The sequence below is a fragment of the Ascaphus truei genome, chromosome 5 (genome assembly GCF_040206685.1).
Source record: "Ascaphus truei isolate aAscTru1 chromosome 5, aAscTru1.hap1, whole genome shotgun sequence".
Taxonomy (NCBI): Eukaryota; Metazoa; Chordata; class Amphibia; order Anura; family Ascaphidae; genus Ascaphus; species Ascaphus truei.
This window is the reverse complement of record NC_134487.1, coordinates 288,181,150-288,208,759: the sequence shown is the minus strand read 5'-3', so window position 1 is coordinate 288,208,759 and position 27,610 is coordinate 288,181,150. Positions and strand designations below refer to the sequence as shown.

General features: G+C 48.7%; 1 protein-coding gene across 1 annotated transcript in view; it reads right to left on the bottom strand.

Moving 5' to 3' along the window:
* The window catches only part of SYN3 (synapsin III), a 210,224-nt gene that overhangs the window by 157,059 nt on the left and 25,555 nt on the right, over positions 1-27,610 (bottom strand). The window contains exons 2-3 of the mRNA XM_075599202.1: positions 16,027-16,466; positions 4,041-4,098 (exon numbers count right to left, since the gene is read on the bottom strand). Of these exons, the coding sequence (XP_075455317.1) occupies positions 4,041-4,098; positions 16,027-16,346 (378 nt within the window). The 5' untranslated portion in view covers positions 16,347-16,466. The remainder of the gene's footprint in view (positions 1-4,040; positions 4,099-16,026; positions 16,467-27,610) is intronic.

The following is a 27,610-nucleotide window of genomic DNA, read 5'->3' as shown; positions in this document are numbered from 1 at the left end:
AAGTGAGTGAGGGGAAGTGAGTGAGGGGAGGTGATCACTCCGCTCCCCCGCTGAGTGTAGCGGCGCCGGGGGGGGTGGAGGGGAAGTGAGTGAGGGTGAGGTGATCACTCCGCTCCCCAGCTGAGTGTAGCGGCACCGGGGGGGGTGGAGGGGAAGTGAGTGGGGGGAGGTGAAGGGGGGTGAGGGGACGTGAAGACCGCTCACTCACCCGTCCGGCAGCTCCCTCACCCGTCCGGCAGCTCCCTCACCCGTCCGGCAGCTCCCACGTGGAGGGGGGGGGGGGGGTGAAAGCGCGGGAAAACAGGGAGAGGCGGGAGCCTCCGGGACCGGTGGGGAAGAGAGCGGGAGATGTGCTGCTAACACTGTGAGCCCCGCTAATGTATGTAACACCGTGTGTGTGGGGGGGGTTGTGTGTGTTTAGTGATGTGTGTGTGTGTGTGTGTATAGTGATATGTGTGTGTGTGTGTGGTTTTTTTTTTTTTTGGACCTGTGGGCCCGTCACTCCGCCTCAGGCCAATGAGAGGTGTGGGGGGCGGGCCAAGGGGGTGGTGTGAGTGTGTGAGCCCAATGAGAGGTGTGCGGGGGGCGGGCGGCCCAAGGGACCAATGATAATGCCGCTAGGGACACCGGACATCCAGGCAGGCAAACATACAGTGCTTTCACTAATATAGTATAAGATATATATATATATATATATATATATATATATATATATATATATATATATATATATTATGTGGGTAATGGTAGGGGTTTCTCAGAGCTTGTTGGGTATCTGTGTGTTTACCTTCAGATGTCTGCCACGGGTGCTCCACAAAAAACCCATATCCTACGTGTTAATACTGGGAGAACTGCCCCAGTATATCTGCGCCCACGTGGGCCTTTTGTCAAGAACAATCTCACAGACAAGATAAAGACCAGCTTGGGGGCCGAAACGTCGAATGTGTAGAAATAAATGTTCACCTTTTGCACAAGTGGTTGTGCCTAGTGTGTGTGTGGGTGGTATTTCTCCCAGTGTTATTCTTTACACTCCATGACAGTGAGCCAATGTGGCGACAATTGTATCTCAACATATCCAAACTGAACTCTAAGAAATACACCGTGGATCCATTTTGCTCTAACACTCATAAATTATCAGCGGTCATTGAGTATTTACCCCCATGCATTGTCTCTTCTCTCTCTTTTCTCCCTTCTCCCCTTTGTTCTTGCTTCTTCTTCTCGCTAGCTTCTCTCCCCTCTTTTTCATTCCTTTCTCTCTGCCCTGACATGCTCTGTTCTCAGTCTTGCTTTTTCCTTCCCCCGTCTCTCGCCAATTGTTGTCAGTAGAAGAATACGATGAATAGAGTGTTTGTGCGGCACTCAAATTAGCATAGCCTAATGAGAAATGGGGGGGGGGGGGAAAGGGATGGAGGTAGTTTTGAGGGGGGGGGGAGAGGTCACAGATACAGTTGGAGAACGGGGGCATAGTTGGTATGAGGATGGACTGTAGATACTGAAGGGGGGTGCAGGAGGGACCCAGGTCATCTGCACAGTAAACAAATTGGAAGGGTCCGCTCTGTACACCAGAGCCAAGAGAAATCTCAGTTGCTCCAACCTTACTAAGCAGCGCCTTGAATGGCAGAGGGAGGAGGAAGAATAACACTTCAATGCAGCCTGACCCTAACACGTACCAACTTTCTGAAAGTGCACTCACATAGGACGCAGACTGTACCAAGGACTCCGATTTGCTAACAGCTTTAAACTAGGAGAGTGAAACGTATTTTTATTTTTTAAACAGAGCAGTAAAAGTATTTCCAATTATTTTTGCAGTTACACAGGAGGGAGAGGGAGTAGTAACAGAGGAGGGAGAAGGAGTAGTAACAGAGGAGGGAGAGGGAGTAGTAACAGAGGAGGGAGAGGGAGTAGTAACAGAGGAGGGAGAGGGAGTAGGGGGTGTAACACATTTTATTGGCTTTCCAACCTCTCAGGGTCCTTCATTAGGTTTCCCTGACGGCCCGAAAGCTTGTAACAGAACTACTTGTTGGTCCAATTAAAAAGGTATCATAAACCCTACTCCCTCTTCCTCCTGTGTTACTACATGGAAGAAAGGACCAACACGGCGACCCCTCCCTTCTTTTCCAATTATTTGTGGAGGTTTATCTGGGAAATGAGTGTAAATATTGTAACCTGAATTTAGCGAACCTGCGAGTAACTTCAGATCAGCAGTGTGACAATAATCCAGTCCTGGTTTTGTATTCCCCCATTAGCTCTTGCATGTTGTTTGATACAGTATAATAGCGTGAGATCTGATGGAAAACGGCCCTGGATCAGAATTTCACGTTTGATCCAGAGTGAGTTGGCTGGTAAGCTAAAATTTAGGGTATTCCCCCCCCCCCCTGTGCTTACAGTATCTATCCTTTATTGTTATCCTTTAGCCTTACAGGTTCTCAGACGTGGAATGGGCATCGATAGAAACTGATTACCCGTAGGGAAGGGTACCCTCTCTACCCCTCATCAATGTCTTGGTCGGAACTGAAAACAAAAAGGTTTCATTTTTCGTCTCCCATAAATGACTTGCAACGTACTTGGAACCTATTAAATCTGTAAGTAAAATTAGTTCACTCCGGTCTTACATAGCACTGCAGGGTGGTGTAGGGCAGTGCAGGGTGGGGTAGGGCAGTGCTGGGTGGTGTAGGGCACTGCAGGGTGGTGTAGGGCACTGCAGGGTGGTGTAGGGCAGTGCAGGGTGGTGTAGGTCAGTGCAGGGTGGTGTAGGACACTGCAGGGTGGTGGAGGGCAGTGCTGGGTGGTGTAGGGCAGTGCTGGGTGGTGTAGGGCACTGCAGGGTGGTGTAGGGCACTGCAGGGTGGTGTAGGGCAGTGCAGGGTGGTGTAGGTCAGTGCAGGGTGGTGTAGGACACTGCAGGGTGGTGGAGGGCAGTGCTGGGTGGTGTAGGGCAGTGCTGGGTGGTGTAGGGCAGTGCTGGGTGTTGGAGGGTAGTGCTGGGTGGTGGAGGGCAGTGCTGGGTGGTGTAGGGCAGTGCTGGGTTGTGTAGGGCAGTGCAGGGTGGTGTAGGGCAGTGCAGGGTGGTGGAGGGCAGTGCTGGGTGGTGTAGGGCAGTGCAGGGTGGTGTAGGGCATTGCAGGGTGGTGGAGGGCAGTGCTGGGTAGTGTAGGGCACTGCTGGGTGGTAGAGGGCACTGCAGGGTGGTGTAGGGCACTGCAGGGTGGTGTAGGGCACTGCAGGGTGGTGGAGGGCAGTGCTGGGTGGTGTAGGGCACTGCAGGGTGGTGTAGGGCACTACAGGGTGGTGGAGGGCAGTGCAGGGTGGTTTATGGCAGTGCTGGGTGGTGTAGGGCAGTGCTGGGTGGTGTAGGGCAGTGCTGGGTGGTGGATTGCAGTGCTGGGTGGTGTAGGGCAGTGCAGGGTGGTGTAGGGCAGTGCTGGGTGGTGGAGGGCAGCGCAGGGTGGTGGAGGGCACTGCAGGGTGGTGGAGGGTAGTGCAGGGTGGTGTAGGGCACTGCAGGGTGGTGGAGGGTAGTGCAGGGTGGTGTAGGGCAGTGCTGGGTAATGTAGGGCACTGCTGGGTGGTGTAGGGCAGTGCTGGGTGGTGTAGGGCACTGCAGGGTGGTGTAGGGCACTGCAGGGTGGTGTAGGGCAGTGCTGGGTGGTGTAGGGCAGTGCTGGGTGGTGTAGGGCAGTGCTGGGTGGTGTAGGGCACTGCAGGGTGGTGGAGGCAGTGCTGGGTGGTGTAGGGCACTGCAGGGTGGTGTAGGGCACTGCAGGGTGGTGGAGGGAAGTGCTGGGTGGTGTAGGGCACTGCAGGGTGGTGGAGGGCAGTGCAGGGTGGTGGAGGGCAGTGCAGGGTGGTGGAGGGCAGTGCAGGGTGGTGTAGGGCACTGCAGGGTAGTGGAGGGCAGTGCAGGGTGGTGGAGGGCACTGCAGGGTGGTGGAGGGCAGTGCTGGGTGGTGTAGGGCACTGCAGGGTGGTGTAGGGCACTGCAGGGTGGTGGAGGGCAGTGCTGGGTGGTGCAGCTGTGCTGGGATTCAGTTGACTCTTACCTGCTCCACCCGAATCTCGTACTCTTTGTTCACCTTCTTTCCTCTGAAATACTTGGCCCTGTTGTGGGAAGAAATGGGAGGACAGGTTAGAGTTGTAGTTTGGTCAAAGTCATGTTACCTGCCAATGTACTGTATTGGAGGGGAGTCAGGCCGGGCTAACACTATGTACGTCCGCTGTTTTAACCCAGTTGCTGCTATCACCTCTGCCAGTGAAGGGGTTAATGATGCCCTCTGCCATTATTGCTGCCAAACCCCCAATGTCAGAACCTGATGCTCTTTAACCACCATCACCCCCATCATTATCATCATCACCAAAATCATCATCACTACCATCACCACCATCAACACGCACACACACACACAAACACGCACGCACACACACGCACGCACGCACGCACACACACACACACATCATTAACACACATCATTAACACACACACATCATTAACACACACACATCATTAACACACACACATCATTAACACACACCATTAACACACACACATCATTAACACATATACACACACACACACACACACACACACACACACACACACACACACACACACACACACACACACACACACACACACACACACACACACACACACACACACACACACACACACACACACACACCATTAACACACACACACACACACACACACACACACACACACACACACACACACACACACACACACACACACACACACACACACACACACACACACACCACACACACACACACACACACACACAGCACACACACACCATTAACACACACACACCATTAACACACACACACCATTAACACACACACCATTAACACACACACACACACACCATTAACACACACACCATTAACACACACACACACACCATTAACACATACACCATTAACACATACACCATTAACACACACACACACACACACACACACACACACACACACACACACACACACACACACACACACACACACACACACACACACACACACACACACACACACACACACACACTATGACAAAGGTGACCTGCAGTTTGTTGGCACATACAGGTATATAAAAGGGGTGTGTGTGACGAGCACGCACGTTATAAGTTAAACTTCTTTGTGTTTTGTCTCTCTCAAAAGTGTTTCATGCCATCAAAATCTTAAAAATCAAAGTACAATTTCATTGATACAACGCAAGGAAGTTTGACTTTGAACGCGTGTTCTCGGCGCACACCCATTTTTTAAATAAAAATCATTGCAGTTACTATATTATATTAATCTATACATATGTCATATGCTATATGTTTGCACACCTTGCATGTTTTGCACTTCTGCCTTTTTTTATTATACATGGTAGATGTATTTTTTTGCTATTTGCACTTCTATATTTACAGTGTGTGTATAGACCATAGCATGTGGATATAGGCGTATACGCCGTAGCCTCTGCGCATGTGCAACCTACACTGAGCGCCTCTGCGCCCGTGCCGGCGGTGCTGGGTGGCTCTATGTATGTGCCGCCGCATTGTTCTGCGCATGCGCCGGGCGCAGCGTAACTGATCAGGACTGCGCATGCGGTACTGGGCGCGTCGGGTGCAAGTATTTTGTCCCAGAATTGCTCCACTTCTGCTGTTATTACACACGCACACGTGTGCGTCTCCTGCATACATTTGGGGGACCTAAGCAGAGCCCCAGGAAACAGTGATGGAAAATCACACTTCACAGACCCATCTTCAGAGCCCCGACTATTAGCCGAAGGAGAAAAGTATCTGCCACTGTGAGAGTGCCTTGTATCGCAGGGTGGGGGATCTGGGAGCTGTACAAGGCATCTCTGTATGATTGTATTGTGTATACATAAAGGGCCTGAGACAGCAGTGAGGGACAGACTGCCTGGGAGACACGGGCTAAGGCTGAGGAATGTCCCACAGCCACCTCCTCTGCTCCTACTCTGAACATCTCACACTCTGCACTCAGAGGCAGCACCGGCTCCCAGGCGGTGACACAGGAGACATCAAGGTGGGGAAAGAAATACATCAGGGAGTGTCAGTCGGCTCAGTGTCTTATTGACAGAAAAACTGATTGGATAACAAACATCTGAGTTGGTGACTATCGGGTGGCAAACCGCACAAAGCAGTCTATAAACTAAAAATTCACAGAAACCGGTTACTAAGTGCACCTGTAAATAAAACTAATGGAGTCAGTGGGAGGAGTTGGGGGGGGGGGGAAGTTACATAATGCACAGATTATAATGAGATGTATCACATTCTGCGTCTCTGCCCCAGCTTGCACCTTGCACTGACACGTAGACCCCCACATATAATTGTGTTGATACATAGACCCCACGTGTTATTTCGTTGATACATAGATCCGCTTTTTTTATTAAGTAGTAAGCAATACTATATTATGTATGTCATATTATACTATATGTTAGAGGAGGGGTACGCAAACTTTTGAAGCTGCGCCCCCTGCCTGCTCCCTGCACTGCTCGTGCCCCCCTTACCTCTTTGGTCGGCGTCAAATGACGCCGCGGGGTCATGTGACGTCACGTGACCCTGTGGCATCATTTGACGCCGTGTTGCCATGGCGATGGCATGTGATGTCACGTCACATGACCCCGCTTCGTCATTTGATGCATTGCCATAGCGACGCATCACACCAGCCATCTCAATCCCGGTAAGTGAGTTGCAGAGCCATCACGCGTTCCCTCGGCATGTCATTTTAGTGCCGTGGGGATGAGTGCGGGGCTTCTGCAACCGCCACGCCCCCCCCCCCTAAAAAAATCCCGCGCACCCCAGTTTGCACACCCGTGTTAGGCTGAGTCCCCTGTGCCGCTGACTGCGCTCCCCCGCGCGGTGCTTGACGAGGTAAATGCTCAGTATTTAAATTTAGATGTCCCCGCTCACGCGGAGCGCGCTCGTGCGAGGACCACGGACGCTCACCCACGTTTGGCTCTTGCATAAACAGAAAAAAACTGATTTTGAACCGTGCTCAGCTTGCCTGCAGCGCCCCCCCACGCGCGCTTGCAAAATAGCACGGACACCCGTCGCTCATGCTTGGAGAGTTGGTGACATCACCGCTCTCCAAGCATGAGCACGGTCAGCGGCACAGGGGACCCAGAATCCCTGGCTGCAGAGGAAGCACCGCATGCTAAGGCTGTGGCCAGGGTGACACTGAGCGGCGCTCACACTCACGCTGGCCACGATGAAACACATTGCAGCAATGTGTGTGGCCAGCGTGAGCGAGCACCTGCTCGGCGCTTAGCTGCTTGCCGAAGCAAGCAAAAGTGAATTTCCCTCTCGCTGACGCATCTCGTGAGCGGTTCCCCTGACGAGGGCGAACCAGCTCCGTGACGTCATGGCTGCGCCCCCCTAACCCCCCCGCGCTCACCTAGCCGGCCACAAATCTCCCGGCCGGGCAGGGAGCGTGACGTCACCGCTTACGAACGCCTGCGCGCTCGCTCCTGCCTGGCCGCAGCCTAAGAGATAATGGAGGGAAGGCAGGGTTGTGAACCTGTCTGAGACTTGTGGATGTTATTATTTACTGACCGAGATGTCAAAACGTGAGTGAGCGATCAATATACACTCTGCATGTTCGGAAGAATTCTCAGACAGCACAACACTGCCATCTAGTGTTTATGTGCAGTACTGCAACACAAGATTTGGAGCTGGAAATGTACAATGCTTTCTCCCGCACAGTGCGCGTATCAGGCGAAATTTGCCTTTTCAGCCGCAAAATATTTTGCAGCCGAAACTGCGAATTCTCAACAGAAATATTCAATTTTGCTAATTTTTTTTTTTTTAATGTTTTGAAGCAATGTGAAACTTGGCGACTTTGGAAAAGTAAAACGTTCCCTTTTGCATATATTCTTACGCCTCGGGGCTGCACTGTACGCACTAACCACAGTAAAGCCATAAGGTAACATTTTGTTGTTTTTTTTTTCCTTACATTTAGAATCTTTTTGTGTAATTTCCCATCGTTCACAACTTTGTCACTTTTCGCAATAGATTAGCAAAACGCCAGGAAATGGCAGTACAGTACATAACGGGCACATCACCTTGCACATTTTTACACAAATTTTAGCAGGATAAAAACCCAACACATTTTGCTTGGTTGGTGGTGAACTTCCGAAAACATTTCTCTAGTTATTTAATAAATAAATATATCACTTGTAAGTACATTCACGTCTCAGACAGGTCTGCTTTCCCCATTCTCTCTTAGCATACAGTGCTTCCTCTGCAGCTATGGATTCTGGGTAATGACATGCCAGTGAGAACTTAACAGTGTGTCACTTTTTTCTTCTTGTCTATTTCAGCATGAACCCCTATACGCTTATGCCTGTTCACCCTGATGAGACCCGAAAGGTCGAAACAGCTGTCTGTGAGTCGGTTTGCTGGCCATGCACTTCTTTAACCCAGGTGGGCTGATAAAGCTGTGTAATGCGGCAGGCATAAGCATATAGGGGTCCGTGTTGAAATGGGCAAGAAGCAAAAAGTGACACGGTGTGCTCATTTGCATGTCATTACCCAGAATTCCTGGCTGCAGTGGAAGCATTGCATGCTGGGAGATAATGGGGAGAGGCAGGGTTGCAGACCTGTCTGAGACATGTGAATGTGCTCACAAGTGGTATTTGCTGTATACTGTACGGAGGAGGGTTTTTGTCCCTTTTTGCTCGCCATAACTTAATATGTCTAGTTGTTAAAAAAAAAATGATAATCAAACTATTTGCAAATGAATGCCCAAATCTGGAGAGGAAAGCTTAGGCCGGGGCCATGGTACCGCAGACCGTGCAGAGGCGTCCGCACGCTGAGCGCACAGACTGCCTTAAAGCAGTGTTTGCGTCCATGCGGCGTGTGTGCGCGGAAGCGGGAGGGGACGCGCGTTGCGCAAGAAATCAGTTCAAACTGATTTCTTGGCGCGACAGGCCGGTCACGTGAGCGGTTCGCCCAATGAGGGCGAACCAAGTCCGGGACGCCCCTAAGCACGCCCCCCCACGGCCTGTCCATGGCCAGGTAAGCGCCTGCTCGCTCACCAGCCTCCACACGGACGGAGGCACCATGGCCCCAGCCTTAGGTTGGTGAATATCACTGAAATATACAATACTAGCTTTTGTACCCGGCTTCGCCCGGGGAATGTAATATTGAATACATGTCTCCGCCCCCCCCCCCCCCCGGCAGCACATCTCCCCGCACCCCCCCCACCCCTCGCTGCTGGATGTAGTGCGGGTGACATTTGTCTCTGTGTGTGTGTCTGTGTGTGCGTCTGTGTGTGTCTGTCTGTGCGCCCCACTCCCCCCGCTCCCCGCTCCCCCCGCTGGCGGAACATCTCCCTGCGCTGCTGTAGCATGTCCCCTCGCTGCCAAATCCGCAGGAGAACGTCCAGTGAAAGTGTCGTGGTGCCGTTTCTGAGATTTCGATGCTTCGGACATACAAACAAACAGACGAATTCAACTTAGAATTATAGTATGTATGTATGTGTATATGTGTATATATTTATATATATATACAGTCACACACACACACACACACACACACACACACACACACACACACACACACACACACACACACACACACACACACACACACACACACACACACACACACACACACAGTGACACACACACACACACACACACACAAACAGGAATATATCACAAAATACTGTAGATGTGTAAAGCAGTAGGGGTAATAAATAATAATTAACTCATACTTTTGAATAAGCAATGTGTATATATTTTGTAATGATTTTGGTTTAAACATCACCCCCCCCCCCCCACCTGCATCTCATATCACATCCCCCCTGCATCTCACATCATCCCGCACGGATCAATCGATCTCTCTCCCCCTCTCCTCTCCCTCCTCTTTCCTCTCTCTCCTCTCCCTCCTTCTCTCTCCTCTCCCTCCTAATCTCCCTTCTCTCTTCCTCTCTCCCACACACACAGTGACACACACTCACAGTCACAGACACACACAGTGTCATACACACACACACACACACACACACACACACACACACACACACACACACACACACACACACACACACACACACACACACACACACACACAAACAAACACAGTCTCACAAACACACACACAGTCTCACACAGTGACACACACACACACACACACACACACACACACACACACACACACACACACACACACACACACACACACACACACACACTGTCTCAGACACACACAAACAGTGACACACACACACACACACACAAACAGGAATAAACCACAAAATAGATGTGTAAAGCAGTAGAGGTAATAAATAATAATTAACTCATACTTTTGAATAAGCAATGTGTGTATATTTTGTAATGATTTTGGTTTAAACATCACCCCCCCCCCCTGCATCTCATATCACATCACCCCCTGCATCTCACATCACCCCCCACGGATCGATCGATCTCTCTCCTCTCCCTCCTTCTCTCTCCTCACACACACAATGTCACACACACACAGTGTCACACACACAGTGTCACACACACAGTGTCACACACACAGTGTCAGACACAGTCACAGACACAGACACACACAGACACACAGACACACAGACACACACACACACACACACACACACACACACACACACACACACACACACACACACACACACACACACACACACACTGTCATACACACAGTGTCACACACGCACACACACCCAGTGTCAAACCCAGTGTCACACACCCAGTGTCACACACACAGTGGCCACACGCGAGTTCCCCACCAGCTGGGGTATCCTGCGGAGCCGGTCCCGGTCCCCCCTGGCTACACAGCTTACTACACGCTGTGGCGCGTCAGCCGCTACGGGATACAAAAGAATGGTGTTCCCTAGCGTTGACGCGTCACGTGGTGTGGCTGTGAGCCAATGGGGAGGGGAGGCTTCGGGAGGAGGAGAGGCTTCGGGGAGCGGGGAGGAGTGTGGAGTGAAAGCAGCGTGAGTGCCTGTGTGTGTGTGTGTGTGTGCCTGCGTGTGTGCCTGTCTGTGTGTGTGTATGAGTACGTGCGTGCCTGTCTGTGTGTGTGTATGTGTGTGCCTGAGTGCCTGCCTCTGTGTGTGTGTCTGAGTGCGTGAGTGCCTGCCTCTGTGTGTGTGTCTGAGTGCGTGAGTGCCTGCCTCTGTCAGTGTGTGTGTGTGTGTGTGTGTGTGTGTTTGTGTGTGTGTGTGTGTGCCTGCCTCTGTCAGTGTGTGTGTGTGTGTTACTTACCCGAGCCCGTGGAGGGAGGGGGGGGAGAGTAGCGGGTCCCTCCGCTCAAGCCACGCCCCCCCTCCCGCTCAATCCTCCCACTCCCGCCCACCTCCCGCTCCGGCTCCCGCTCCCTACAGACCGCATATCGCGGTCTGTGTATGTCAGCGCCCCGCCGGTCTGCAGTGCTGGCGCACTGACGGAGGGAGCGGGGCCTTAGCCTAAGGAGAAGCAGCAGCCTCTCGCCCCCCCCCCCTCCCAAGTGCCGGGCTGCTAGAGCAGCTCCGAGGAGGGAGGAGGAGGGGGGAGTGGAGGGAGGAGGAGAGCGGAGGGGGGGAGAGGAGGGAGGAGGAGAGCGGAGGGGGGAGAGGAGGGGGGAGGAGAGCGGAGGGGGGAGAGGAGGGAGGAGGAGAGTGGAGGGGGGAGAGGAGGGGGAGGAGAGCGGAGGGGGGAGAGGAGGGAGGAGAGCGGAGGGGGGAGAGGAGGGAGGAGGAGAGCGGAGGGGGGAGAGGAGGGAGGAGGAGAGCGGAGGGGGGAGGGACAGGGACACTGCTCCACAGAGCCCCGGCTGGGAATCACTGCACATAACACACACTGCTCTGTCACAGGCAAGGACACGCCCCCTCCCTTGGTAGCCCCTCCCCTCCCTTGGTAGCCCCGCCCCCTCCCTTGATAGCCACGCCCCCTGCTTTTACTGCTGTCCAGCCGAGTGAAACTTAGAATGTTCATAACTTGGGGGGTGAGTGACATCGGAAGCTCAAAATAGTTGCGTTGACCTACAAATCCGCCGCAGAATGTACAGTGAAAGTGTTGTGGTGCTACGTGGTGCTGTTTGTTAGATTTCGATGCTTCTGACATACAAACGAACGGAAAACTGAATCCAACTTAGAATTATAGTATAGATGTGCTGCTTTTGCTTACGATGTTGACAGCTCATACTGCTCACTACATCAGTGGCTATTTTCACAAGGTCCTGGCACTATTATGTTGCTTCACTATTTCTCCACCATTTTCAGGGAGTATTTTATAATGAAGTGTATGATCAGGATAGAAAAGGAAGAACAATGGTGTGTGTGTGTGTAGGGATTTGTGTGTTTGTGCTTACAGGTGCACTTACACTTCGCTGACTAGAAACTCCTTTTGTTAACCACTATTTAGAAAGTGTGCTTCCTATCTATGTAACTTGCTCTCTTATAGCACTCTACCAGTTCAGGGATGCTTTGTGGAAAAGCCTACAGATGCCTGCGGAACATGTGCACAAGGCAAACAAGGCATGCAAAGCACAATATTACTCTGACAATCTCCTCCAGAACACATCAAACCCAGCTAACTTCTGGAAGGTTATCAACAACATATTCCAGCCTTCTAACCATCAACACCCAAGTAATATCACTAAGGGCGATATTACTCTGACAAACCCCACTGACATTGCAAATGCATTCAATGATTACTTTGTGGGGTGTGCTACTAACTTATTAGCTAAATGCAACCCAAACCACAAACCTGAATCTCATCCTGGGAGTACCCCTATAGCCCCACTCCCTCCCAACATTGCCCACAATTTTCAATTTGGCCCAGTATCTGAAGAGGAGATTATACAAGCGCTTCTCAAATTAAAACTAAGCAGCCAATGCGGACCTGACTTACTACAATCTAGGTTCCTAAGACTTGGTGCCCCAGCAATTGCCAAACCAATTGCTTCCATAGTCAACTGTATCCTGTCTGCAGGCCATATCCCTAAGACCTGGAAAGCTGCCAGAGTTGTCCCAATCTTCAAAAGTGGGGACAAAAACACTGTCTCAAACTACAGACCACTCTCCCTTCTCCCAATTCTATCCAAAGTCATGGAAAAATGTGTCCACTCCCAAGTAAGCGCTTACTATAACAAGACAAATTTCCCTAGCCAATTCCAATCTGGCTTTCGCCCCAAACACTCTACCGTAACTACCCTGCTAAAGTTTGCAATGAAATCCAGTGTGGAATGGAACGGGGTCAACTCACTGGTGTAGTATTCCTAAATTTTGCAAAGGCTTTTGATACTGTTGATCATGCTATCCTGCTCAACAAACTCCAGAGCTCTGGAATAGGGAAGCATGCTGTAAACTGATTTCAGTCCTACCTATCAGGTAGATCCCAACAGTGTCCATCTCTGGCTCTAACTCTAACCCCCTGGATATCACCTATGGCGTCCCGCAAGGCTCTGTTCTGGGGGCCCTACTCTTCTCAGTGTTCATCAATGATCTTCCCACAGCTTGTCAGGAAGCCTCAATACACATGTATGCAGATGACACAATCCTATATGCACACAGCCATAGCCTCTCTGACCTTCAACACATACTTCAGTCTGACTTTTTCAGACTCGAAAACTGGATTTCCCAAAACAAACAACACTGACAAGACTGTAACAATGGTGTTTGGGACCAAGACTAAATTTTTAAAGCTTCCAGCGACTGAGCTCCAGATTAGAACCAACACTAACACCACCCTAACACCTGTCACTAGTTTTAAATACCTGGGCATATGGTTTGACTCCCACTTAACATTCGGGATGCACATTGATACCCTGACAACCAAGACCTATGCCAAACTAGGGGTACTTTACAGGAACAAATCCTCCCTAAGTCTCCTGGTCAGAAAACGTATTGCACAGCAGATGCTAATGCCAATTATTGACTATGGAGACATAGTATATGGCTCGGCACCTCAAACCCACCTTAGCAAACTTAACACCCTCTACAACTCAATTTGTCGTTTTGTTCTCCAATGCAACTACAACATACATCTCTGCGAAATGCTCAAAGAACTAGATTGGTCATCACTCGAGTCTAGGCGCAAAGTTCACCTTTCCTGTCTTGCCTTCAAATTCTTTATGGGCAAGCTACCCAGCTACCCGAACAAGCTCCTCACCCCTACCACATGCAGCACCTATCACCTGAGATCAGACTCCAAAAGACTGTTCATGGTCCCAAGGCTCAACAAAGTATCCGGCCGCTCCTCCTTCTCTTATCGTGCACCCCAAAACTGGAACAACCTACCAGAGACTCTCACATCCACCACCAGTCTAAGTTCTTTCAAATCTAAGGCTGTCTCACATTTTAATCTGTAACTGTAATCTGTAACTGTTTCATACGCCCATAATATAAATTATCTTTAACTGTGCATGCAATGTATTGTATATAATGTATACCCTGCTCATTATGTAACTGTATTTGTAAACATGTATTATTTGTCTTAACTCTGTGCCCAGGACATACTTGAAAACGAGAGGTAACTCTCAATATATTACTTCCTGGTAAAATATTTTATAAATAAATAAATACATTTTAACAGATGTAACCTTGAGGTGAAAAGGCCACTCTCCGCTGACCTTGGAAAAAAAGTAAATGAGAAGATTTATTGGACATGCTGTATGTACCAAGCCACAATTGGCACAGGGAGAAGGAGCGGCTCAGTGAGTAAAGACACTGACTGGCACTGAGTTTGAAGCAGGGGAGCCTGGTTCAATTCGCTGTGTCGGCTCCTTGTGACCTTGGGCAAGTCACTTTATCTCCCTGTGCCTCAGGCACCAAAAACATAGATTGTAAGCTCCACAGGGCAGGACCTGTGCCTGCAAAATGTCTCTGTAAAGAGCTATGTAAAAATTAGCAGCGCTATACAAGAACTATTATTATTATTATTACATTTACAGATGTGGCCAATGATCTTGCACCTGGGGTGCGCTCCAGTGAAATAGCGTGATAGCCCCCTCCCCTGGCACGTGGTTGGTTCAACATATTAGACCAGGGGTGGCCAACTACAGTCCTTAAAGAACCACCAACAGATCAGGCTATCTGTGCTTCAGCACAGGTGGCTCAGTCACTGATTGAGCCACCTGTGCTGAAGCAGGGATATCCTTAAAACGTGACTTGTTGGTAGCTCTTGAGGACTGGAGTTGGCCACCCCTGAATTAGAGGTTTGTTTCCGCTGGTGTGTGGTGTATGCCTCGTTGCAGCGAGCCACAGGTTGCAATAGCGTTAGCTGCATCTTGTATGTTGCAAAAGCATTGCTTCAGACGTATCAAAGAAGCACAATATTCCGTGCAATGGGATTGAATCTGGTGACATTTATAGTTTCAGAATTGCACTACTTTTGCCTTGCATGTGGGCCCGAAGCCATCAACATGTTCCTGCCATTGGTTGGTTTCGATTGATAAAATAATGATTAATAAACACTCACACAGTGCGTGCGAGCAAAGAATGACGTGTCCTTCTCCTTTCCTCCTACGCGTTAGGGGTGAGAGAGATACCGTACATCACTGAAGAAGCTGTGTTCTAGCGAAACGCGTAGGAGGAAAGGAGATTGATCCATTAAATCCCAAACTTATTTCACCAAGGAGACATCTCTTTGCGCTTTCTTCTAGGCATTCTTTACGTAATCATTCTTGGGGTCACGGATTTCCCCCTATGTAAAGCAGCAAAAGCCTGGTTCAGCGCTGACTCAAAGTGACTATTCCTTTTTATTTATTTTTTGTCGTCATTCATCAACTATTTTTCAACATATATTTTTCCCTACTGCTGCCCGTATATTACCTGTATTCTATATATTTGTATCTGTTTTTATTGATATACATTGGTTTTAACACCACTAACTGTGATTTCTAATACCCCCAAGAGTTTTCTCTGAGCGCACGACGTGGTTTTTTCTTCTTTCTTTCTAACACTTTCATTGGTTGGTTTTATTTAGTATTCATTTCCCAGCCCCCCTCGCAGTGACTGTTACCCAGTGATCAGGTGCAGGAAGCTTCTTACCAGTCTGTGTGAGCATCGTCAACCACCAGGAGAATCTTGGGTTTTAGCACCACGGGGGCGGCTGGGGGCCCTGTCTGTTCCACCAGCCCCGCGGCTGCTTGCGTGGTCTGCTTCACAGCATTGCTGAAGGAGCTAAAAAGGCTAGAGCCAGGGGAGGAGACGGAGGTTGGGACGGACGCCGGCTGTTGTTGCTTCCTCTCCGTAGCTGGTGACACCGGGGAGCTGGTTGAGTTGTCTGGCCGTTGCAGGTCCATCATGTAGCCATTGGGCAGGTTGGCCACAAAGCTGCTGTCCGAGAGGCGTCTGCGGAGGAAATTCATGGCTTGGGCTCTCAGTGGGGAGGGGGGGTGTCTGACTTCTATTCTTTGGAGGTTCCTGTGCAGGAATCGGTAAGCTTCCTTGACCTCTCCTGTAAGAACTCTTGCCCCGTGTCCCTGGTCCTACATGTATAGGAAAAGAAAGGCCACATTAATCACCTTGAGTGTGCAAAGTTACCATACACATATTACATTACACACATAAATGTTTCAATACCGTAGTGCTTGGGGGGTAAATCTATATCCACCACAGGGGCAGTTTGGGCCATTGCCGGAAAAAAATCCCCATTCATGTCAATGTGGATTTTCATCCGGAAAAGGCCCATACAGCCAGTTTGGTGGATATAGAATTAGTGACATAGCTGCACTTTTCTTCATACTCTCCAAGTCTACCCATGGTCTATTTTAGCACGGTGCTTAATAAAGACCAGCATGAGAGCCCTCCTTTACCTACTGTAACAATGTAAGTTACTGCAATTTGGCAAGTACCGATTGTGTGGCTAATGGGAAACCGGGACAGCAGCCCAAAAAGTCACGACGGAGCCCTGAGAACCGGGACATCTGGTCACCCTAGTTATTATAATGCAAGGGATCGTTACGGCTGAAAACAGCACTTAACCCGTTGTTACGTGTCATTATCTTTACTTGACACCAGAGGGAGCCTGTGTCCCATTCACAGACTGGTATGAACCTCACTGTTCCTTTTCAAGCCAAAAATACAATTTTATATGTCGAAAAAGCTGTCTGTGGGTGGGTTTTCTGGCTATGCACTGTGGCTGTGCTCAAAGCTGTGACCATACAGCAAGCTTAAGCCTATAGGGAACCATGTTAAAAATGGTTTTTGAAGCTAAAAGTGGCACTGTGTGCTCATTTGCATGTCATTTCCCAGAATCCCTTGCTGCAGTGGAAGTGCTGTATGCTGGGTGATAAAGGGGAAAGGCGGGGTTGCAGACCTGCCTAAGACATGCAGATGAGCATACAGTTGTATTTACATTTATATATATATATATATATATATATATATATATACACACACACACACACAGTGGTCGACAAATCACCAAAAAATCTACTCGCCGAACAAAAAAATCTACTCACCACCTAGTACCACACATGTGCTGCTTGGGCCAATAGAAGCTCGCCACGATGTTAAATCCACTCGCCCGGGGCGTGCAAATGTATAGGTTTGTCGAACACTGTATATATATATATATATATATATTAATATATATAGGCAATACGATACCGTGTGGACGAATATCAGAGGCAGCACTCCAGAAAGTAGTCAAAAGATTTGTATTAATGAGCCATATGAGGATATGATGTCTCATTAATACAAATCTTTTGACTACTTTCTGGAGTGCTGCTTTTGATATTCGTCCACACGGTATCGTATTGCCTATTTGCTCATATAGGATTTGCACCCACCACATTGTTTACCCGACGGAGTGCCTTTGTTCTCATTTATCTAATATATATATATATATATATATATATATATATATATATATATATATATATATATATAGTGCCATCCAGGTACATAGAGCTTTACAATACACATGATATAATATCATAACACAATGGGAATAAGAGCTTCAGACAAAACAAGAGGAAAAGGGGACCCTGTCCCAAATAGCTTACAATCTAAGTGGTAAGTGTGGAGAACTTGCAGAAACAGGAGGGTAAGTGGCATTATACTGTATGTACAGGATGAGGAACTGCAGATACTGAGACCCATCTGTGAGCTGTCATTACCTTCCCTGTACTATACACACACAAACATGTTGTATACACACAATATATACATACACACAATGTATACATACACACACATGTATACACACACACACACATGTATACACACACACGTACACATACACACACACACACACACATGTATACACACACACACACACACACACATACAATGTATACACACAAACATGTATACACACACACACTATCCCCAGCACCACCACATCAGCACACCGGTATCCCATGCCCCCCCCCCAGCACATTGGCATTCTCGGCTCCCCGCCATTCCCAGCCCCCATCAACACCATCAGCACCCACACATCGCCACCTTTGCACCTCCCCCATCGGCACACCCACTTCCGCACCCCCACATCAGCACCAAACCCTCCCAAATCAGCACACCGATACAATCACCATCAGTACAGCCACAGCAGCACTACCACCGCACATGGGCCGCGTGGACCACTCCCCACCCAAATGCCACACCCACACCACAAACATCCCGGGCAACGCCGGGGCTCTCAGCTAGTATATATATATAGAAAAATACATAATCAAGCGTGCAAGGCTGCCACACACACATTGTGTCATTCGTTTTAACCCCTTCCCTGCCACGAGGGGCCCTTTGATACAGCTTTGCATGGGGTTTATGAGGCCCCTCTGTAACTGAAAGGGTGAAGGAAAGAATATGCAGGGATGAGAATTTGGGTGAGAAAATGTGCAGAAAGGAGTAACAAGGAAATAATAAACTCAGAAGCAATAATAAACTGTGCTTATGAACAAGTATTGATGCCAGGAGTTTGATTCATAATGCCCATACAGGAACCAACTCCAGTCCTCAAGGGCCACTTACCAGGTCAGGTGTTAAGGATATCTCTGCTTCAGCACAGTTGGCTCAATCAGTGTCTCAGTCAATAACTGAGCCACTGATTGAGCCCCCTGTGCTGAAGCAGGAATATCCTTAAAATGTGACCTGTTGGTGGCCCTTGAGGATTGGAGTTAGCCACTCCTGCAGTAGTATCAACAAATTATACTAAAGGTCTCCCTGATGCAAAACTGGGGCACAGCCAGCATGAAATAATTGTAGCTGATTTATCAGAGGAAAAACTGAAATTGCTTTGTAATGTATTACGTGGCTCCCTGCCTCCCAAAGGGTTAATGCACCCAGTTGGATGTGTCATGCTCATGCTTGTGTCACGTTCAGTCCCAGAGGGCCCCATTCCCTGCATCTCCTGAAACTTCTCGCTTCTACCATGGTCCCCATCCTCACTAACATCTTTAACGCCTCTCTTTGTTCTGGTATATTTCCATCTCTTTTTAAACAAACTATTGTGCGACCTATTCTTAAGAATGACACCCAAGATCCTACCGCCCCTTCTAACTATCGCCCTGTCTCCCTATTGCTGCTAAACTTCTGGAACGTATTGTCTCTTTACATACACTTCACTTTCTTAACTCCCATAACCTATTTGACCCTCTCCAACTAAGCTTCCACACAGCAAACTCTACAGAAACCACACGCACCAAGGTAGCTAATGATCTCCATATTGCCAAATCTCAAGGAAAATACTCCATTCTGATTCTTCTTCTTGATCTTTCCTCAGCTTTGGACACTGTTGACCGCCCTCTTCTCCTACACATTCTTCACTCTCTTGGCATCTGTGGCATTACCCTCTCAGGGTTTTCCTTCTACAGTACCTCTCCCACTGTTCCTTCAGTATCTCTTATACCAACTCTTCCTCAACCTCTATGGAATCCTCTATAGGTATACCTCAAGGCTCAGTTTTAGGCCTCATTACTCCTCTCTATATACCCTCTCTCAGGGTGACCTCATTTATTCCTTTGCATTCACCTATCATCTCTATGCCGATGATACACAACTATATTTAGCTACACCTGACCTTACATCCACAGCCTAGTCACAAGTTAGAGAGTAACTTCTTTGCCTCAAGCTTAACACAGCTATGAGAGAACTTCTCATATTCATCCTAAACCAGGTACCATTGTTCCCTTCTCTATTACAGTCAATAACACTACTATCCACCCAGTCTGGCTAACACACTGCCTAGGGGACTACTCCCTTTCTCCAAGTATAAACCCTGTTCCTTTGCAACATTGCTAAGACACACTCCTTCCATGTTCCCCTACACCAGCGGTGCGCAAAGTGTGGGGCGCGGCGGTTACGGAGGCCCCGCCCTCTTCCCCATGGCATTTATATGAGGCGCGAGGTCTCTGTAACTCCCTTACCCTGTCTCTGCTGGGTCCATGGCAACGCGCATCAAATGACGCGGTGGGGTCATGTGACATGGTGGTGTCACATGACCCGCGACGTCATTTGACGCTGAGTCCTCAGGAGAGGGGGGCCCAAACGCTGCGGCTCCTGGGCAGGGGGGGGCACAGCTCGAGAAGTTTCCGATCCCTCCACACTACACCCCACACTACTCCCACTAAAACACTAATGCATGCCCGTGTTCTCTCCCACATTGATTACTGTAACATTCTTCTATCTGGCCTCCCTGTCTCACATCTCTCTCCTTCCCAGCTCATTCAAAATGCTTCTGCTCGAATCATCTCCTGCTATTCTAGGCTCGTATCTGTATCCGACCTCCTGAACTCTCTCTGCTGGCTTCCTATTCATTTCCGTATAAACTACTGTGGGATTGAAACCTATTCCAGCTTCACCTTGCAAAGCCGGTATAACCGAGCCGCATACTGATGAGACCCAAAAGGTTGAAACAGCTGTCTGTGAGTAAGTTTACTGGCTCTGCACTTTTAAAACCCAGGCTGTGCTGAAACGCTGTGTAATACGGCAGGCACAAGCTTATAGGGGTCCATGCTAAAATGGACATGAGGCAAAAGGTGACACTGTGCTCATTTGCATGTCATGTCCCAGAATCCCTGGCTGCAGTGGAAGCCCGGTATGCTAACAGATAATGGGGAAAGGCGGGGTTGCAGACCTGTCTGAGACATGTTAATATGCTCAGAAGTTATATTTTTATCTCCTTTTTATGTTCAAGGTTTTCTTACTTCTAAGGCTCTCCACTTCTCTACACCCCCATGTATCTTAACGCTGATCTCTCATTACACACCTACTCGTCTCTTACACTCAAGGTTGTCTCTGCAGCCCTCTCCCGTCTTAAACCTTTCCCCCTAATCTCTCCCTACCCATGGGACGCTCTTCCTCCTAATATTCGTCAAGCAGCTTCACTTTCCACTTTCAAAGCCCAGCTAAAAATCCACCGGTTAAAAGCAGTAGTTCATTAAAAGTTATCATACAATAAGTGCATCATACAAAGTCAGACAAGAAAGGAAATCTCTGCCCCGGAGAGCTTACAATCTAAGTGGTATGTTGTGACACTGGCAGAGACAGCAGGTGAGGGAGTAGTTTCAGTAGATGTCAGTGCTTGGCCACAGTGGTTGGCAGGAGTGACTGTGGGTGTGGGACAGTAACCTTTAGTCTGAGCTATAGAAATACTACATTTAAGAGGTGCGTTTTCAGCTCTCTCTTGAAGGTGGGGAGAGTTGGTGCTTGGTGAGTGTGAGGGAGATCAATAAGTAAGGGTCAGGGAAGGAAAAGGATGCAAGAGACAACTGTAGAGGTGAAAGGAGACAGTTCTGGGTAGAGCGCAGGAGACGAGCAGAAGCATAACGAGAGATCAGAGCTGATACGTAGGGATGAGCAGATACGGGGAGAGACTTGAAGATAAGGAGAACTTTGTAGGTGATCCGAAATTGGATGGGAAGCCTATGTAATAGCATACAGATCGTATAATAATAGAGCAAAAAATAGCATTTCAAATAATATATTGCTTGGGTTATTGAGAAAACTGCCAATCTTTCCATCACTCGCAGTGGCGGATTTCCCACTAGGCCCGATAGACCTGGGCCTAGGGCGGCATAAATCGGCACTTGCTGCCCAATTCTGCGCCCGAGCGGCTGGTAAGTGCTGGGCGCGCATGCGCGATCGTCACTTGCAATCCGCGCATCTGCGATTTGACACTTGCCAGCCGCTCATGCGCATGCCTGGCACGTGATGTCCCACGACGGTGCGTTTCCATGGCAACGGGACGGCGTGGCGTCAAATGACGCTGGAGGAGGGCGGCACCAGGTAGGTGCCTACGGGTGGCATTTTTTACACCCGCCACTGACCACTCGTGTTCCCCCTTTCTCTGCCACATTCTGCATCTTCCAGTTTGTTATATTCGCCCTATCAATCCGAGACCCACTTGCAAGTCTCCTGAGCCCCCGAGGGTTGCCCCAGCACCCCAGTTTGGGAAACACTCATGTTTCACATCTCTGTGTATTGCTGCAGATGTGCTATCCGAGCACCATGTCCTGATTAGAACCTGGTCCAGTTCCGGTTCTCCATGTTTCCATTTACCAGTGTCACACAATGGTTATGTCAGGGGCGGCCAACTCCAGTCCTCAAGGGCCACCAACAGATTAGGTTTTCAGGATATCCCTGCTTCAGCACAGGTGGCTCAGTCAAAGACTGAGCAACTGATTAAGACTCCTGTGCTGAAGCAGGGATATCCTGAAACCTGACCTGTTGATGGTCCTTGAGGACTGGAGTTGGCCACTCCTGGGTAATGTTGTGGACCTTAAACCATTGAGTGCCGCAACACCAGAGTACCACGGCTCCTCCGGCACAGTGCAGCCATGTGACTGCGGTGACCTTTAACCCGGAAACAGAATAGGAGTTCTCCTCTGCCGCTTCCCTTCACTTCAGATTGCTTGTCGCGTCCTGTGTTCCCTAGCAGCGCAGGACGCGATTACCAGCCCGATTCCCATCTACTGCGAGGGTCAGTGCAGGGCTCTCTGGGGCAGAATGCAAGAGAATCCCATTGAGAAATAAAAGGACTGGATTGTAATCTCCTAAGAGGCTGCATGATAATATCACCGTAATATAGATGTAAGAGACGTGTTCAGAGGTACGCAATGGAGACCGTTTAAAGTGAAACTAAAATTAGGCTTTATTGTGCCTGTCCCTTTAACACAGCAAAAACATTCAAAATAAGCAAAAGAAAACCTGCTCCACTTTGGAGGATATCTACACATGTAGTCCAGCCCTCTCTAACTGGGTGGTTAGCCAAGCTAATTACCAGCCCCAAATATATATACATTTATGCAGTTATATAACAGTCCCATAAGAAAGTCATCTGTCTATTGTAGCTGTAGGGGAAGCCTCTCTGCGCTCTTGGGTCAGCACCTTTGTGTGCTAAGGCAATGTCTGTCCAGGTATAGAGTTTTGGTCCCCTTGTCCAGTCCTTCTGCAGCTCAAGACATCTGTTCCTCTGGTCAGTCCAGTGTCCACTAAGGAAATCCTCTGGTCTGTCTTTCCTGGGTGAGCTCCAATTGTGAGCTCAGGAATCTCTTTTCCTGTCTCAGAACAGGCTACTTCTGAGAGAGCTCTAGTCAGCCAGGTGGAGCTGGTTAATTGCAGGTATGCAATTAACCGGCACACTGCTGGATTAGAGGCAAGTTTCTTTAACAGGAATAAGTCCCTGTTACAGGGTCCCTGACCCTCTGGCACGGAAGAGGTTAAATACAAAGGGCAGCGAATAATAATAAAAAAAGTGGCAACAGAAAGCAATGAGATCTGGTGTGTGCGCGGCTGACAAGACGCCTCTGCTGCTGTCGCCATCCCATTATTTTGACATCTAGTGATGCTGACAGCGTTGGAACGATCTGCGTGGGAGAACTGTCAGGTCCTGCTAGCCTCCCCTGCTCCAAAATTTTCCAGCAAACTCTATGGGGAACTACTCACTGAAGCCAGGGGTAGCCAACTAAAATTCTCAAGGGCCACCGACAGGTTTACCGGATATCCCTGCTTCAGCACAGGTGGCTCAATCTGAGCCACCTGTGCTGAAGCAGGGATATCCGGAAAACCTGACCTGTCGGTGGCCCTTGAGGACTGGAGTTGGCCACCCCTGCACTAAAGTCTCCTATCTGCAAACCAGCTCAAAACAAAACAGCACCAGATTTATCAAAGAAAATGAATCCAATTGAAAGCAACTGGTGGGTGAGGCATCAATATAAAGAGAGCAGAGACATGCTGGTTCCGATGCGTCGCGTCATTTTCTACTTGTGTCTGTAAGAAAGAGTTTAGCAAATTGTTACCAGAAAAGTTTATGTTGCCTTTGGCAGATTTGGTTTTCATGCAAATATAAGATAAAAGGCGCCCAGGAACGCAGTGTTTGATACAACTCTCCTCACTAAAAGAAACACTAAAAATATATATATACTTTCGGTGTGCGCACAAAAAACAAGCGGTTCCCAAAAGGGGTGAGAAGGATTTAGTCATAGACAGAACGGATTCATCTTGCAATTTACCCAGAATCCCTGGCTGCAGAGGAAGCATTGTTGGCTAAGAGGTAATGGGGAAAGACAGGATTACAGACCGGTCTTAGACGTGCGAGTATAACGCTTTCATTCATTTCAGCACAAGCGGTATTTGAATTTACGGCCCCGTTTGTAGTGCGCAGCGTGAACAGGCCGTACCTCTCTGAGGCAGGCCATAGCGCGCGAGGAAGCGTGACGGCGTGTGCAGGAGCCCAAGGATTTTGTGTTTGTCGCGTGACGGCCGGTTCACGTGACCGGTTCAGCCAATGAGGGCGAATCAGCCTCCCCGTCGCATGTGATCTCAGTTCACAGAGTGCTCGCACGCCCAGTATAATCGCCTAATCAAAACAGTGGCAGTACACTACAAAAAACAAACAAACATAGCAAAAAGACAGTTTATCAAATAAAAGGGGATAACAACAGAAAATCATGTATGAATCATACAAGATCTGTTGTTGGTACAGCCGTAGTCAGATGACGTTTCATAGCGTACGTCCCCAGTGGGTTTGTGGAAGAGTCAGGAATCCATTAGCACAGACTGAGCCCGGATATCTCAGCTCCAAGCTTTGCTGGATTTCCCTCTAATAGACTCACTGCTCTGTTTTTCGGAGCGGCCCCTGCGGCGTTTGTTAGAACAGATTCCTGCATCTGATGCAGAATTTTACTCTTTACCCCTTCAGATGTGGAGGATGTTGAGGGGAAAAGAACAATGTCACAGAGAAATGCAAAACGTGGTACATCTCATAATAGTAATGACACTTGCAGCTGCAGGTTGTTCTGTCTGTTACCTTTCCCCGCCAAACACAGTGACCTCTACTGTTGGAGAGGCCAGTCCTCCTGCTTAATACGCTGAGTTAAAGAACAGCAGTCTAGTAACAAATAAAATGAGTGTTTGTCCACAAAGTTTGGCTGTGAGACCTTCTTCACTAAGTCCTTAATAAGAAATGATCAACAGGTTTGCTATTTGTTTTAAGCCAAATCGTGATAAGTAAAGCCACGAATATCACGGAACAGGCCACGGAGGCGTCAACCTGCAAGGCCCAAAATCAGTGAGATTTAGGGGTTGTGCACTAAAAAAACTGGCACTTTAAACAAAAATTATTATTTTTTATCACTGAGATTCCATTCAAAGTTCTATGTATCAACATAAAGAAGTGTGTGTTTAGACACCCCAAGTAAGGAGAACATTGAGGAACATTAACCCCTCAATCAACCAGTGCTGCAGGGCTTGAATCCATATTAATGATAGATGTGCTGCTTTATCCGGAGGAACAAGGTATAAAGGGGTTTAATATTGACATGAACCCCTAGTTGGGATGTGGTCTGGCAGTGACTATCTAGGGATGTCTGGGGAAAGTCCTGGGACCCACCCAGACCCCATATACAAGTCCCGCAACTATTTGAGCCACAACACCTGGGGAAACTCCACAGCAGATGGATGAATAAAAGTCAATTTACTCACTGAAATCTTCTGAGTTCGTCCGGTCTTTGGCGTGCTCCAGGCTGTTAGACAGATAACAGGCAAAGTATCCTCACCGAGGAGGAAGGACAGCGGGCACGACCGCGCTACGAATGGACAGAGGCTGGACTGTGCTGTAGAAAAACTTTATTATGGCATGGATGTTTAAAAAAGGGAGAGGGGAAGGCACCCCCCGCAACTCTCACGCGTTTCACCCACTCGGGTGAGTGATCACTCTTTGGGAAGCCCCGAGTGGGTGAAACGCGTGAGAGTTGCGGGGGGTGCCTTCCCCTCTCTCTTTTTTAAACATCCATGCCATAATAAAGTTTTTCTACAGCACAGTCCAGCCTCTGTCCATTCGTAGCGCGGCCGTGCCCGCTGTCCTTCCTCCTCGGTGAGGATACTTTGCCTGTTTAGACACCCTGCTCATTTTTCGGAGCAGAGATGTGGTGTATGTTAGAACAGTTTCTTGCAGAATGTTAGACTTACACCTTTTCAGATGTGGAGAATTTTGGGAAGCAAATAGAAGGGAAAAATAATTATGCAGAATGTGATACATCTCATTATAATCTGTGCCCCATGTAACTCTCCCCAACTCATCCTACTAACTCTCCCCAAGGTGCAAGCAAGGACAGAGACGCAAAATGTGATACATCTCATTATAATCTGTGCACCATGTAACTCCCCCCTACTCCTCCTACTGACCCTCCCCAAGGTACAAACTGGGGCAGAGACACAGAATGTGATACATCTCATTATAATCTGTGCACCATGTAACTCCTCCCCATCTCCTCTTACTGACTCTCCCCAAGGTGCAAGCTGGGGCAGAGACACAGAATGTGATACATCTCATTATAATCTGTGCACCATGTAACTCCTCCCCAACACCTCCTACTGACTCTCCCCAAGCTGCAAGCTGGGACAGAGACGCAGAATGTGATACATTTCATTATAATCTATGCACCATGTAACTCCTCCCCAACACCTCCTACTGACTCTCCCCAAGCTGCAAGCTGGGACAGAGACGCAGAATGTGATACATTTCATTATAATCTATGCACCATGTAACTCCTCCCCAACTCCTCCTACTGACTCTCCCCAAGGTGAAAGCTGGGGCAGAGACGCAGAATGTGATACATTTCATTATAATCTGTGCACCCTGTAACTCCTCCCCAACTCCTCCTACTGACTCTCCCCAAGGTGAAAGCTGGGACAGAGACTCAGAATGCTAAACATCTCATAAATTGTGCTGAAGGAGTGGCACAGTGAGTACAGTAATGACACTGACTCTGGCATTGTTTGAAGCAGGGGAACCTGGTTCAATCCTGGTGTCAGCTCCTTGTGACCTTGGGCAAGTCACTTTATCGCCTCAGGCACCAAAAACATAGATTGTAAGCTCTACAGGGCAGGGCTGTGTCTGCAAAATGCCTCTGTAAAGCACTACGTAAAACTAGCAGCGCTATACAAGGACAAACTATTGTTATATTATAATCTATGCACCATGTTTCTCCATTTTTTATTTGTTGCCGTGGGAACCCGACGACGCTGGCTCCTGGGCTGAAGACATCCATTGAAGTGTAATGCAGGTAACGGATGAAAGTACCGTCCCGGAAATAACGTCAGCATACTGGAGCGCAAACCGGAAGAAGTATGGCAGAACACACAAAGGAAACCAGATGTCACAGGGAATTGAAAACAAGGAGCAGGG